Source organism: Anomaloglossus baeobatrachus, chromosome 11 (genome assembly GCF_048569485.1).
Source record: "Anomaloglossus baeobatrachus isolate aAnoBae1 chromosome 11, aAnoBae1.hap1, whole genome shotgun sequence".
NCBI lineage: Eukaryota > Metazoa > Chordata > Amphibia > Anura > Aromobatidae > Anomaloglossus > Anomaloglossus baeobatrachus.
In genome coordinates this window covers 126610553-126624658 of record NC_134363.1, presented here as the reverse complement: position 1 = coordinate 126624658, position 14106 = coordinate 126610553, and the positions used below count along the sequence as shown (strand labels likewise).

Below are 14106 nucleotides of genomic sequence, written 5' to 3'. Positions count from 1 at the left end.
CTACAGGGCTCACCATGCTCTATCCAGGACTGTATGCTGGAGGGAGAGGCAGGGGGAGCAGAACTACAAGGCTCAGCATCCTCCATTCACTAGTGTATGCATGAGAGCAGACAGCAGCTGCAGAACTACAAGGCTCAGCATCCTCCATTCACTAGTGTATGCAGGAGAGCAGACAGCAGCTGCAGAACTACAAGGCTCAGCATCCTCCATTCACTAGTGTATGCAGGAGAGCAGACAGCAGCTGCAGAACTACAAGGCTCAGCATCCTCCATTCACTAGTGTATGCATGAGAGCAGACAGCAGCTGCAGAACTACAAGGCTCAGCATCCTCCATTCACTAGTGTATGCATGAGAGCAGACAGAAGCTGCAGAACTACAAGGCTCAGCATCCTCCATCCAGGACTGTATGCAGTTTTTTACCCAAAAAGAAAAAAAAAATGACATGGGCTTCGCCATATTTTTGTATGCTAGCCGGGTACAGCAGGCAGGTACGGGCTGCCCCCAACCCCCAGCTGCCTATTTGTACCCGGCTGGGAACCAAAAATATAGAGAAGCCCTTTTTTTTTTTAATTATTTCATGAATTTCATGAAATAATTTTAAAAAAAAATGACGTGAGCTTCGCCTAATTTTGGTGTCCAGCCGGGTACAACTAGGCAGCTGGGGATTGGAATCCACAGTGAAGGGTGCCCAAGCTTTCTGGGCACCCCCACTGCGAATTGCAGTCCGCAGCCACCCCAGAAAATGGAGCTTTCATAGAAGCGCCATCTTCTGGCGCTGTATCCAACTCTTCCAGCTGCCCTGATGCCGGGTGGCTAGCCGGGTAATAATGGAGTTAGGGCTAGCTGTATATTATCAGCTAGCCCTAAGCCCGAAATTCATGGTGTCACGCCAATATTAGACATGGCCACCATGAATTTCTAGTAATGATAAAAAAAAAACCACAACACACAAAAATATTTTTATTAGAAATAAAACACAACACAATTAGTGACTCCATCTTTATTGAAATAAACCCCCCTCCGCAGTAATCCTGGGTCAAGGGTCCCACGCCGTCCAATCCGGATCCAATATCATCTGATCGGTTTGCTGGAAGGCAAAGCGATCAGATGATGTCTCAGGATCAAGTGCCTGAATCCCATCACACATCAGCTGATTGTATAAAAGCCGATTATACAATCAGCTGATGCATCAGTGCAAAAAAAAAAAAAAAAAAATACATACTCACTTATGTGCGATTGTCACTTGTGTGTGATTACCGGCAGCTCCCGCTGCGATCGATTGGACCGGAGTATGATCCTGTCCCATCGCTGCGGGAGCTGCCGGTAATCAGCTGATGAAGTCCCCTGACAGCAGGATCAGCTGATAGCCGGCCGGGCGCGAAAAAGCCAGCGAGACTACGATCAGCTGATGCGTCAGGTGACTGCATCAGGTGATCCACGGCCAGGTCCTGCAAGCTTCGTGCGTGCACCGGGGAGACTGCACACAGCCGAAGCGGCGGGACCGAGACAGGGGCTGGAAGCAAGCATGGCACCCGGACCCTGCAGACAGGTGAGTATGACATACACACACATACACATTCACTCACACACTGTATATATACACACACATACACTGTATATATACACACACACACTGTATATACACACACATACACTGTATATACGCACACACACTGTATATACACACACATACACACTCACTCCGCGTCCTGTCAACTGTGCTGCTGGTGGGAGTATATGATCACACTGCCGACACCGCCCGCTCTCCTGACAGCTGAGCACAGCGGGCGGGTGGACAGTGTGATCACATACTTGCGTGACAGGGGGGATTTCAGTGGAGGAAACCCCCCCTGTACTCCACACTGGAGCCCATACCTCCCACAGCTGAATGCTGGTAAGCGCGCTCTGCCTTCACCGCTCCACTGGCGTCCTCCGGATCCTCCCCTCGATGCTGGGCTGTGACGTCAGGTAGTCACCGCCCACAGCCCAGTCAATCACTGTGAGTGGCGCCGGCATCCTGTGACGTACCCGTCCAGTTTATGAGCCCGGAAATGCCGGGACGTCAGAGGATGCCGGCGGCCACAGCTCCAGGGGGTCATGTGACTGGCACTGAGCGTGCAGGATAGCGCCGCTCAGTGCCAGAAATGGAAACAGAAGCCAATGCAGAAGCTGCAGACAATGGTAAGTGAGAATCATTGGGGAAAAAAAAAAAATGGGTGAACCACCCCTTTAAGGTTTGTATCTCACTTATGCTAATGTTTTGTATCTGGTTTCTTTCCAGGAGGCCCTCCCCCGCTTATGTCAGCTCAGCTGCAGGCAGCCCTCCGTAAGTCCGGACTATAGTACACGTCTTGTCCTTACTTTATTATGACCATTATCATAAAGGCTCTTTCTTATTTTGTATTTGGGATAGATTATACATATGGAAAAGTTACAGTTTCTGTAACCAATATAAAAACATGCCTTGTCCTGGAGACTGATCTGCAATCCCGAAGAAAAAAAAAATCATGTTTTCTTGGCAGTAATGCGTAATATTCCAATGTTCACCATCTACAGTCTTGTTTTTTTCTCCTTCCCTTTACTTGAGTGCAACTGTTGTTTTAGCTATTGTAGGTCATGTTAAGTTTGTACCAGTTCAGATTATGAGATTAGGAAGTGCCGGCAATTTTTCTGATCTGCAATTCTAGACCTCACTGACGAATAAGAGTGGTGAAGATTTAGAAATAACCTTATTAATATGAAGTGTTGTTGTGTGGTACCTAAAAATAAAAAACTATCCACTGAGTTTTATTTAATTAAAATGGAGTACCTGTGCCACCCCCCGTGCCAGCAGCCGGCACTACTCGGGTCCGGGCCTTCAGGGGTGGTGGCTCGAGGGTCCCCGGACCCGGGGGTCTCGCGGACACGCCGAATAAATGGGCGGATGTAGATGTACGGGCTAGGCTGTAGCAAGTTTGTGACGCCACCCACGGTATGTGGTGAGGTTGGACACCACCGCTGCTGTTATGGGACACCTGGGGGAGATGTTGTGCAGCAAGTTGTTAACCCCTCCGTAGGCAGGGATGGTGACCCCGGGACCCAGTGGCTGGGTGCAGGGGATGGCAACCGCAGGGGGTGCTGGAGTACTCATGATTAGTAACACACACAAGTCTCTGGTAAACCAAGATGGTGGTGGCCGGTTGCGTTCAGGGTTCCCCACCCGGCTGGTGGTCTCTATCCTGTTCCTGCACCTTTTTGTGTTCAATGGACTTCCCCGGTATGGAACTCGGGAGTCCGCTCCCGGCTGGATGTGGCCTAAGGAGCTGTGCCCGCAGACGCTGGCCCGTGGGATCTCTGGGCATTGTCGGTGACCGCTTATCCCTATTCGGTGGGCTGTTGTCTTCTATGAGGGACTTTGGGTGGGACAGGACCTCTAGTCCTGGCCTCAATCGGTTAATTAACCAGCTCCAGTAGGTTCTGGCACTGGCTTCAGGGTCCGAGTCCCCCCTTTGTGCACTGTTTCCGGTCGAGTCCCCGGTGTAGGTACCGGCGGGCTATAACCCTGTCCCGGTCCACCTCGGTTCTGCCGAGCCGTCTTCCCGTCTCCTGCTGACGGAGACCACCGTCTGCCTCCTAGCCAGTGGCACGAGGTCTCTTACCCTGGTACCGTTCAACTTGAGCTTCACTGCTGGAGCTACACTTAGCTCAAGCCCACACTCCTCTCCAAACTGAACTCTAAGCAGAATTACTTGTTTTCCCGCCCCGGGCTGTCTAGACCCCTGGGTGGGCGTGTTCCAACCGCCTGGTCACGCCCAGTGGTGTGTCTGTCTGTCCCTAAGGGGGATGTGACTAAGCTTTCTGGTCGGCTGTGTGTTTCCTTGTGAGGGAAGGTGTTACGCAGGGGACTACCTAGCCCTGCCAGGGCGTCACATACCTCCTACAGTTTCAGCTGCTCCACTGATGGATCTATTTTTATTTTTATTTTGTACCCCTCCATTCCAAAATTATGCCCCCCACCCCCTTAATAAAGATGTAAATTTTCCCTTCAAACAAATAAAAATATACAACAGAACTTCCCTATGGGCATTTGGCTAGGATCAGAGAAAAAAAGGCAATCAAAACATGGCCACAGCCACAAATAAATTCTGGGGTATATGGGCAGGTAGTTGAAGGGAACATTTGCATCTATTACTGGGGGTGTAACCTTAGAAGAGGGGCACAAAAGAAAAAAAAATATCCAGTGAGCAGTCCTCTTTAGGATAAACCATTTTAATTTTTTTTCATATATCCGTACTACAAATGAAAATGAGAAACTTTGTAAGGCCCTGTACGCACACTGCGGATTTGTTTCTCCAGCAAAAACCGCATCTTCTGGCAAAAAAACCACACCAATAATGCATGCGTTTTTACCGCCGTTTACTGCGTTTTTGGTGCAGAATTACTGTGTTTTTGCCTGTGTTTTTTTTTAACATTGTCAACGAGAAAAACGCAGCAAAAGAGGTGACATGCTACATCTTTTTGCCGCAGAAATTCTGCAGCAAAACCTGTGACGCCCCTGGACTATTCAGGTCATCACAGGGTACTGCACAAACTACCATAGCCGTACAGTATTTAAACCCCCATGGTTCTGGGTCTCCATTCTGCAGTATTGCAGGGGTCACAGGTTACTACACTCACCACATACACCCCCACCCCAGTAAGGTACCACCAGTCAACCACAAAGACCTGATTTACTCTGAGGGAGGCAGACAGGCACACCAGGTGGGCAGAGTCAGGCGGAAAGACACGCCCTCTGAGGAGTCTGCTGGCCTGAGGCAGGAACACAGTGCAGTGCACAGACAGTTCAGTTCAGTACAGCAGAGTGGAGAGTAGTGGAGTATGGTTCTGCGCGGGGCCTGGGTTGGAGCCTAGGACCCCCCCAAACAGTCAGGCAGGCAGATGGCAGTGGCCGCCTGCAGGAGACCGGGAATACGACCAGTGGAACTATGAGGGACCGGGACAGGGTAGCGGCCCGCCGGAACCGAACCGGGGAGCCAACAGGATACCGGAGCACCAGGCAGGGTACTCAGACCCCGAACTAGGCTATACGCCACCACCATAGTCGAATTAACTGATTGCGGTCTGGACCTCAGGGGTTCATTCCCACCAAAGTCCCGATTGAAGGCAACAGCCCAACCCGTCTGGATAAGAGCCACCGCCAGAGGCCAGAGATCTAAGGGCCAGCATCTGCGGGCAAAAGCGGCTCCTACGACACATACACGCCGGGGAGCGGACTACCAGTGCCCAGGCACAGTGGTCACACTACAAACAGGTGCAAGAGAAAGGCGGACATTGCCAACCCGACTAGAAAGCTGCAGCTGGCTGCGGGCCCCGTCCATCCCTCCGTTTGGTTTACCAGTGACTCTGTGTGGTTTAATCGTGAGTACACCAGTGCCATCCGGCACCGCACCGCAACCCTGCGCCCTGCACCCCGGCCCTCGCACAACCGGGACCAACATCCCCCTACCCACGGAGGGGTCAACACCTAGCTGCGCCACTACACCGCTCCCGGGAGTCCCCGTACCTTCACCGCAGCGGTGGAGTCCACCATCACCACAACCCGTCGTGGGTGGCGTCACGAACAATCACCCAAAAACCAAACACCCGCATTCCCCTGCGCGTAGCGCCAACCCCCCCTTGCAGAGCGACGTGACCCCAGGGTCCATGAGAGGCTCGAGCCACCACCCGCAGTACGAGCACGGATCCGAGCGGCTCGGCGGCTGCAGCCGAGGCTGCGGGGCGGCACAATAGCGCCGCACACCTAGGGGTCAGGCAGGGAGGTGGGAGGTGTCAAGTCCGTTGAGCGGTAGCCCTTGAGCTGTGAGGCGCTCTGAGGAATCTGGGAGTTGTAGCTCGCAGGGGAGAAGCAGACTAGGTCGCAGATGGTGGTCTGGACCTAGAGGAGTCAGACCCCCGGTCGCAGGGGATTGAGGCTAGGTACCTGGGACTCGTCAAGGAGGACGGTCAGCATACTGGTCCTATCACCGGTCCGGGACCGAAGGCACGATGGGGTACACGGACTCTAGGTCGGGGAGAAGCTTCAGGCAACCCGGCAATTAACCTGCGGAGAACGGGGCCTTTATGGACTGTTCCCACCAGCTCCAGAATCGGGGAACTAGCACAACGAGGGGGATAGGGCTTTCCTAGCAAGCAGCCAACGGAAATCCAAAGCGTGAGCCTTGAGAGCAGGCTCCTTCACTTAGCCACAGGGGGGAGCGGGGCCCGGACAGCTCCAAGCTACCGGGCCACAACGGACAATCTAAAACTTAGTGCCTGGAGGCAGGTTACAGATCACCGGCAGTACTGTAGGGCGAGCTCCCCTCGAGATGCAACTGCGTTCAGAGACTTTGTTTACCCTGTTGTCAGTGTCTGCTTCATTGCTGAGTGAGTACCCGACTGACCCCTGTACTGCACCCCCACCTCTCCCACCAGAGTCTCGGGGCCTACCCCTACCCGTGGAGGGCAACATCACCAAGTTGCCCCACTCCAATCACCCCAGGTACTCCCAACAGCAGCAGCGGTACTCCCAATTACCGCACACCACGGGTAGTGTCACGAACTACACCAAAATCCCCTGTGAATACCCCCTTCACATTTGAGTGTATCCCCTGGGTCCGGAGACTCTTGAGCCATGAACGATCACCACCCCCGGATCAGAGCGGTTCGATTCACTGCTGGGGCGGCACACCTGTAAGGAAAAAAAATGCAGTGTGCACACACCATTTTGGATTTCTCTAGACTTTGCAGGGGAAAAGACTGTATGAAGCTTATGAAACAAAACCGCAGCAAAAAATGCAGTCTGCGCACAGGGCCTAAAGGCCGAGTCACACTAAACAACTTACCAGCGATCCCAACAACGATACAACCTGATAGGGATCGCTGGTAAGTTGGTAGGAGGTCGCTGGTGAGATGTCACACTAAGCGACGCTCCAGCGATCCCACCAGCAACCTGACCTGGCAGAGATCGCTGGAGCGTCGCTACACGGGATGCTGGTGAGCTGTCACACAGGCAGATCTCACCAGCAACCAGTGACCAGCCCCCAGCCAGCAGTGCCACGTGGAAGCGATGCTGCGCTTGGTAACTAAGGTAAATATCGGGTAACCAACCCGATATTTACCTTGGTTACCAGCGCACACCGCTTAGCGCTGGCTCCCTGCACACCTAGTCACAGTACACATCGGGTTAATTACCCGATGTGTACTCTGCTACGTGTGCAGGCAGCAGGGGCCAGCTTCTGCGGACGCTGGTAACCACGGTAAACATCGAGTAACCAAGAAGCCCTTACCTTGGTTACCCGATATTTACCTTCGTTACCAGCGTCTGCCGCTCTCACACTGCCAGTGCCTGCTCCCTGTTCCTTGCACTCCTAGCCACAGTACACATCGGGTTAATTACCCGATGTGTACTCCAGCTACATGTGCAGGGAGCAGGGAGCCAGCACTGACAGCTGAGAGCTGCGGACGCTGGTAACGAAGGTAAATATCGGGTAAAAAAAGGTAAGGGCTTTTTGGTTACCCGATGTTTACCGTGGTTACCAGCGTCCGCAGAAGCCGGCTCCTGCTGCCTGCACATTTAGTTGTTGCTCTGTCGCTGTCACACACAGCGATCTGTGCTTCACAGCGGGACAGCAACAACTAAAAAATGGCCCAGGACATTCAGCAACAACCAACGACCTCACAGCAGGGGCCAGGTTGTTGCTGGATGTCACACTAAGCAACATCGCTAGCAACGTCACAAAAGTTGTGCCTTAGCAGCGATGTTGCTAGCGATGTTGCTTAGTGTGATGTGGCCTTTAGAGAAATCTACTTTCTCTTCCCAAACTGATATCCACTTTAGTGATAAAGCACTGCAGGGGATTATAGAAGCACAAAAACAATTAACATGCTGTTTCTTTGTTCAGCAACAAAATCTGCAAGAGAAAGGAAAGGGAAAAAAAAAAAGCAGTGTGTACACAGCAGGTCTTTATTGCCATAGACTTTGCTGGGATGCTTTTTCCTTATACTGATTAAGATAAGCAAGGAAAAATTAAGAAGAAAAAAAAAAAGCCACGTGGGCACATAGCCTTACATTACTGAGGTAGGAGATGGCAATTTGTGCTCATAAAGTTCTATGGAGAACTGTGGTTTCAGGACAGTTTGCAGTAGAATATCTCTGTCCATGTCTGCCTTTAGCTCCTCCATAGAATTTTATAAGCACCAACTGTTATGTATCTCGGTAATGGGAACATCAGTCGTCATGGGTAAAATGTGCAATCAATGAACTGAGAATGAAAGGAGGAGGAGAATAAAGTGTTTTTTTCTGATAAGAAGCCTTGTAATATACCCTATTTCCTTGTCATTGATTTATGAAATAAAGTATAACTGTTTGAATGTTTAAGTCACATCACAAAGCCTTACTGGGAACTTGTTGGGCCATTGCTCCTATTACAGCTGTTTTAGGATTTAGTAATTTACTTATCAGACCGTTTTATAATACTCTGCTGTCTCCTTTGGTTTCTAGATGCGCAGCTGCGACCATCACATCGATCTTCAGTTAGATATTTAATACATTCAAGCAAACATCGGCCATAGTCTCATTCCTGGAGTAAAATCCATTGCAGGTGCCACCATAAAACCACTATCAATTTGGGACAATATTCATTGATGTCCATACTGGAGAACTGAAGATTCTGGAGTGATAGAATCCACTGTAGATGTCAAAGCTGAACATCATGTTCTAACACGGAGACCGCGAAGAACTCACATTTCATGGTTCGGTCTTTTTACATTTCCAATATCAAGCCACGGATCACCACTGACTTGACACTGCTGGGTTCTGCTGTGGAGCAATGGTCTTCTGCTCGGAGACAGGACCCCATAGACTTGATGGCTGTGGATACACAATCCTCATTTGTGTTGAATTAGCTGCAATATTTGAATTCGAGGCAGCAGATCCTTGAAGACTTGTTTTTTTTCGGGGGTCAAGTGACCTTGTTGTCTTGATCATTACTATTCCAGACTTGTTTGCCTAACACATAGTTGAGGAATCTATTTATGATGACTTATTTATGAGAAAGATTCTTGAAGACGTAGCCAAAAGGGTTGTACATGTCTGGTGACCATATGTCCTACAAACTACATCAAAAGAACGTCGTGTCTGAGGTTTTTGATGTCTCGCCATGTTCCAGTCCATCCGTGTAACCATGATACATTTTTAATCAGTCGCACGATCTGTTCAGAGGGGCGCTGGATGACAACCCATGTGCCTGTCAGAGCCATGAACCATTAAATCTGCACAAATAGGCAACAACATGGGAGGGGAGAACCTGGCAGATTTACATTCGGGAAGGCTGGGTGAGGTTATCAAACCAGCGCGGCCAGGCACCTGCATAGCAAATCTGCTTTTTAGAAGTCAATTTTGACCAGGGATACAAAACTATAACAAAGATATGTGACAGTGGTAGTAGTGGCCATGATGGTTTTCAGCCGGCTCGCCCAGGAACAGATCCGTGTTAATGAAGACCACAACTAACATCTCAGAACATTGAGAATAAGTTATAAAGATAAGGCATAATGTATTTTAAAACAGGGGTAGAGTCTAAAAATGTAGAAAATGTGCGGAAAAAGTTATTTGGTGCTCTAAAATACTTGAAAAATAAATTGTGACACAAGAACCAACCGAGGGAAGAAGAGTGAATCAAAGTGACCGCAGATTGGGCACGGTGGACATTATATTGCCAAAGGTCGCTGTGTGCAGAGTGGAAAAATTAGGAGGTACTAGACTTTTCCCTCTTAAATATGATTTTAACAGTGTTTCTTATAGTTGCATGATCCCTGCTTGCATTCAGTGAATCGAAACACTTTATAGTCAGAGGCTGAAAATGGATTATACTCCTGAATACAATGCAATTGTGTGCATACAAAATATGTAAGGACAGCCCACGACTCAGGCACTGGCGGTCCCAGAGCTGTAATATATGACGATCACATCGGCTCCAGTATTCTCTGTATGCTGCTAGTCATTTTGGGTAAGATAGCAATTTACCAGAAAAATGAAAAATAATAAAAAAAAAAAAATAATCATGGCCTATGCTATTCAAGGTGCTGACCCCAACTAGGATCAGTTGGAGGGGGGGGGGGGTCAGATACTTGGCACCTCCGCCATTAGCACGGACTGCACCCTGCCAGAAATACTGCATATGGGGCCAGGACACCCACCCTCGGGGCCTGCAGCCATACACCTCAGACCTGCTACAGCTGACATAGTCTGGACTAATCCTACAGGAAAATCTGTAATATCAACCTCTTTAGGATGGAGCTTCCTAAGCCTTAGAGGGCAATACAGGCTCTGACAAATGTGCACGGAGCCTAATGAGCCATTGCCCAGGACAGATAGTTGTGCTGCTGACAAATACATTGCCATAAGATGAAACACTGGATCTATATTGCACAGTTGTTATAAAAGAGTCAGCCATGGTAAATTAAAATGTCTAAAAAGGTAGAGACACAGTCAAAGAAGGAATTTACCTATTCCACTGTCAACCTGCAGGGGGCACTGTTAATTCTCTTAAAAGGAATCTAGCACCAGATTGTTGCCCCTTAATCTGAGCAGCATAAGAGACCCTGATTCCGACGATGTGTCACTTACTAGGCCACTTAAAACAATGATTTTATGAAAACTACTCTATCAGTAGGAGATTATCACTAGTATACCTGCTTTCATGTAGTGCTCTATATTTGTGAGCTCTGTATAACCACACCCTCATCCCTGATTGGAAGCTTTGTGTACACTGTGCAATCAGTGGTGGGGGTGGGGTTATACAGAGACCAAAAGTCAGAGAACGGGAGGGGGGAGGAACAAAAACCTGCTGACAAATTCCCTCTAAGGCCCTGTGCCGATGCTGCGGATTTTGACGCAGATTTTCAGAAATCTGCATGTCCATTGCTGGCTGCACAAAGTGTATGATGATTCGGAAGTGCTGAGCCCACGTTGAGTATTTTTCCCTTGCGTATTTGGTGCAGATTTCTTTTTTTTCTGCACCAAATACACAAGGGAAAAATAAGCAACGTGGGCTCAGCAGTTCTGAATTCTCATGGACTTTGCTGGCTTCACAATGGACATGCAGATTTTGCTGCAGATTTCTGAAAATACGAGTCAAAACTGCACAGCGTGGGCACTGGGCCTGACAGTTTCCACCAAACCAGGATGATAATGATCACATCAATATGTACAAGGTCAGACACAGTCACCGATGAGATCCTGAAGAGCCCATAGTCACCGCCTCGTCTTGCTTCGATCTTTCAACCACTGCATTTTCAGTATATTTCTTTAATATTATATATTGAGAGGAAGCCCTTGATGTAGATTTAGGATGCTGCGTATAACATGTATAGGTCACCACCACCCCTGATCACCATGGAACGGTCTGTATGTATGTACTGTATTTATCAATCCTGAGGTCATTACATAATTTATACTTTTTCACTTGTTTGGAATGAAGCGATTACTTGGAATGCAACGTGATCCTAATAACAACCATTTTCTGTAATACTAAAGGCTCCTGTGCCATTTTCTTTACTGTCTGCATTGTGAACTATGGTGCTGCCATCTAGTGGCAACTATGAAAATTGACATTGTACTGTTAGCACACTTGAAGAGGGATAGTGTGGCGACACAACTCCCCCAATAAAAAAGGTGGAGGGAGTCTACATTCCAGAATAAAAGTCTTCAAATCCATAGCTGGCAGTGACACCCCCGCAGGGCGGAGAAGAAGCTGAGGACAATGTAGGACTCTGTTTTTAAGGCAATTTTCACAAGAAAACTAAAATTTGAAGGACTCTTCCTATTAGGGGGCATCTGTGTCAGAGGTTGCCACTTGGAAGATTTAAAGAGAACCTGTCACCAAGTTTTTGCTCCCCCATCTGAGAGCAGCATAATGGTAAGACAGAGACCTTGATTCCAGCGATGTGTCACTTATTGAGCTGTTTGCTTGCTAGATCTGCAGCAGAGAAATCTTATCAAAATGACAGCAGTTATACAGAGCTCATGAATATGCTGGACTACCTGGCAGCAAGTAGTCCTGACTAAACAGTGATTTTATCGTTACAGGAGTAGATCAAAGCTACACTACGCAGCCCAGTAAGTGACACATCGCTGGAATCAGGATCTCTGCCCCTACGTTATGCTGCTCTCAGATTAGGTGGCAAAAACCTGGTGACAAATTCCCTTTAAACACAGATTTCAGTCAATATACCCTAAAGCAGAAATCTGGCAGCACAAAATACACTGATGACCCTAAATCAGCAGGACCGTAATTTTAGATTTTTTTTCCGCTGCTGCAAATCCACACCAATGTCTGTAGATCCTTCTATCTTTCACGGTTTCTGATTCTTGCTTGCAAATACAAAAGACTACTACTAACTAAGATACCGCTGAGTGATAAGCAGTATAATTAAAAGGCCTGTGTGTTGCATCCAAAAACTAGAGTTACTGGTACAAAACACCCAGCTAAATTATTCTTTAAAAGCACCACGCCATCGGGTGAACCCCCCCCCCCCCCCGGCCTCTGGTCTTATACTCTCCTTCAGGCATTTTCACCTTTTTCAGTGTTGCTTTGGTCCCACGGCGCCATCTTGTGTCTAACTTTTGATTGTCCGGAAGTCAGAAGTTACATTACAAGCTCTCAATACAAGTCTATGAGAGCCAGAATGAGGCTCCCATAGACTATTATTTAGTTGTGACCTCCAATTTTCCATGATCAAGCACTTGAGCTGCCGGCAGGTCACAAATCACCAAAGACAAGGGAGCAACATGAATAACAGATGAAGATGCCGGAGGACAAGTATAAGGGTTCTCTCACACTGGCGTATAAAACAGACCACTGCATTGTGAGAAAAAAAAAATTGCACTACACTAGGGCAAATGTTCATCAGTGAGGCGGAGCAGATGAGTCATCAATGCAAGCGCATGGTGCGAGAAAAAAAAAAAAATATAATTAAGCTCACTCATTTAGCATTTGCATGACAAAAAGGTTACCCATACAGATTTCACACGTCACACTTTTCAGGAGCGGAATCATACTAGATTTTTACGTGTCAGTGGGGGCAGGGGACTTAGATTTAAAGCACTATGCAAGCAGTTTAAAAAAAACAAAAAAAACAGGAGTGGTGTTTTGAATTCTAGAACAGCTTTGTATAAAAAGTGGTTTTACACTGCCATCTACTGCTTACATTTAGGTACTACATCCCATATGCATCAATTGTAAATGCCTATGTGGATTATACATGTATAACATTCCCATATCTTGCATGTGTATGGAGGTTGAACACAAACAGTTCCGTTAACAAAAAAAAAATATATATTTATATTCACATATTAAACAAAATGTTGCATTAGGTAGATCATGTCACATGTCTTAACATTGGCTGATGCTCACCTTCATATTCCGAGGGAGGTGAAGACCTCACAGGAAATTCTTTACCTAAATGAAAAGTCAGACAGTTTGTACCTTAAGATACTGCATCCTAAGAAAGGAGAATGCAGCTTGTTTCCTACACGCAAATTGTTATGAATTAAGCTGTATATAATAAAGTTCAATATTATAAAAGAGGAACAAATGTGTGATCAGAGGATTGCCTAACATTTCTAAAAAAAAACAAAAAAAAACAAAAAAAACCCCAATACAGTTTAAGGGCTCATTCATATGGCCATTCCATTTGTCCTGTTCAGTTGCTGGTTTTTTGCGGACCTACCGACAGGACCACCTTTTCAATGTCTTGTGTGGGATCGGATGGCACACGGAAGCACTTCCATGTGCGTCCGATCCTACAAAAAAACCCAACACATCGGACGCCGTATGAAAATATCGTTCCATTATGGAACATGTTCTATTCTGTTCCATAATAATGGACTGACTCAATACAAGTCAATAGGTCTGCAAAATCCCCATAAGCCACACGAGCACTTCCACGTGAACTCCATCGGGTGCCCGTGCAGTTTGTGTCCCGCTCCCGTGCCAGCCCCGTGGCTGCTCGCACTGCAGTGTGTCAGTGTCTGCCCGCACTGTAATGTCAGCAGCTTCCCGCACTTCAATGTCAGCAGCTGCCTGC

The 14106-nt window shown here is 47.9% G+C and overlaps 1 protein-coding gene across 1 annotated transcript in view; it reads left to right on the top strand.

Moving 5' to 3' along the window:
* MEGF6 (multiple EGF like domains 6) overlaps positions 1-11560 on the top strand; it is a 635985-nt gene extending 624425 nt beyond the window's left edge. Inside the window, exons 38-39 of the mRNA XM_075328936.1 lie at positions 2282-2326; positions 8519-11560. Coding sequence (XP_075185051.1) covers positions 2282-2326; positions 8519-8589 — 116 coding nt within the window. The 3' untranslated portion in view covers positions 8590-11560. The remainder of the gene's footprint in view (positions 1-2281; positions 2327-8518) is intronic.
* Positions 11561-14106: the final 2546 nt, after the last annotated feature.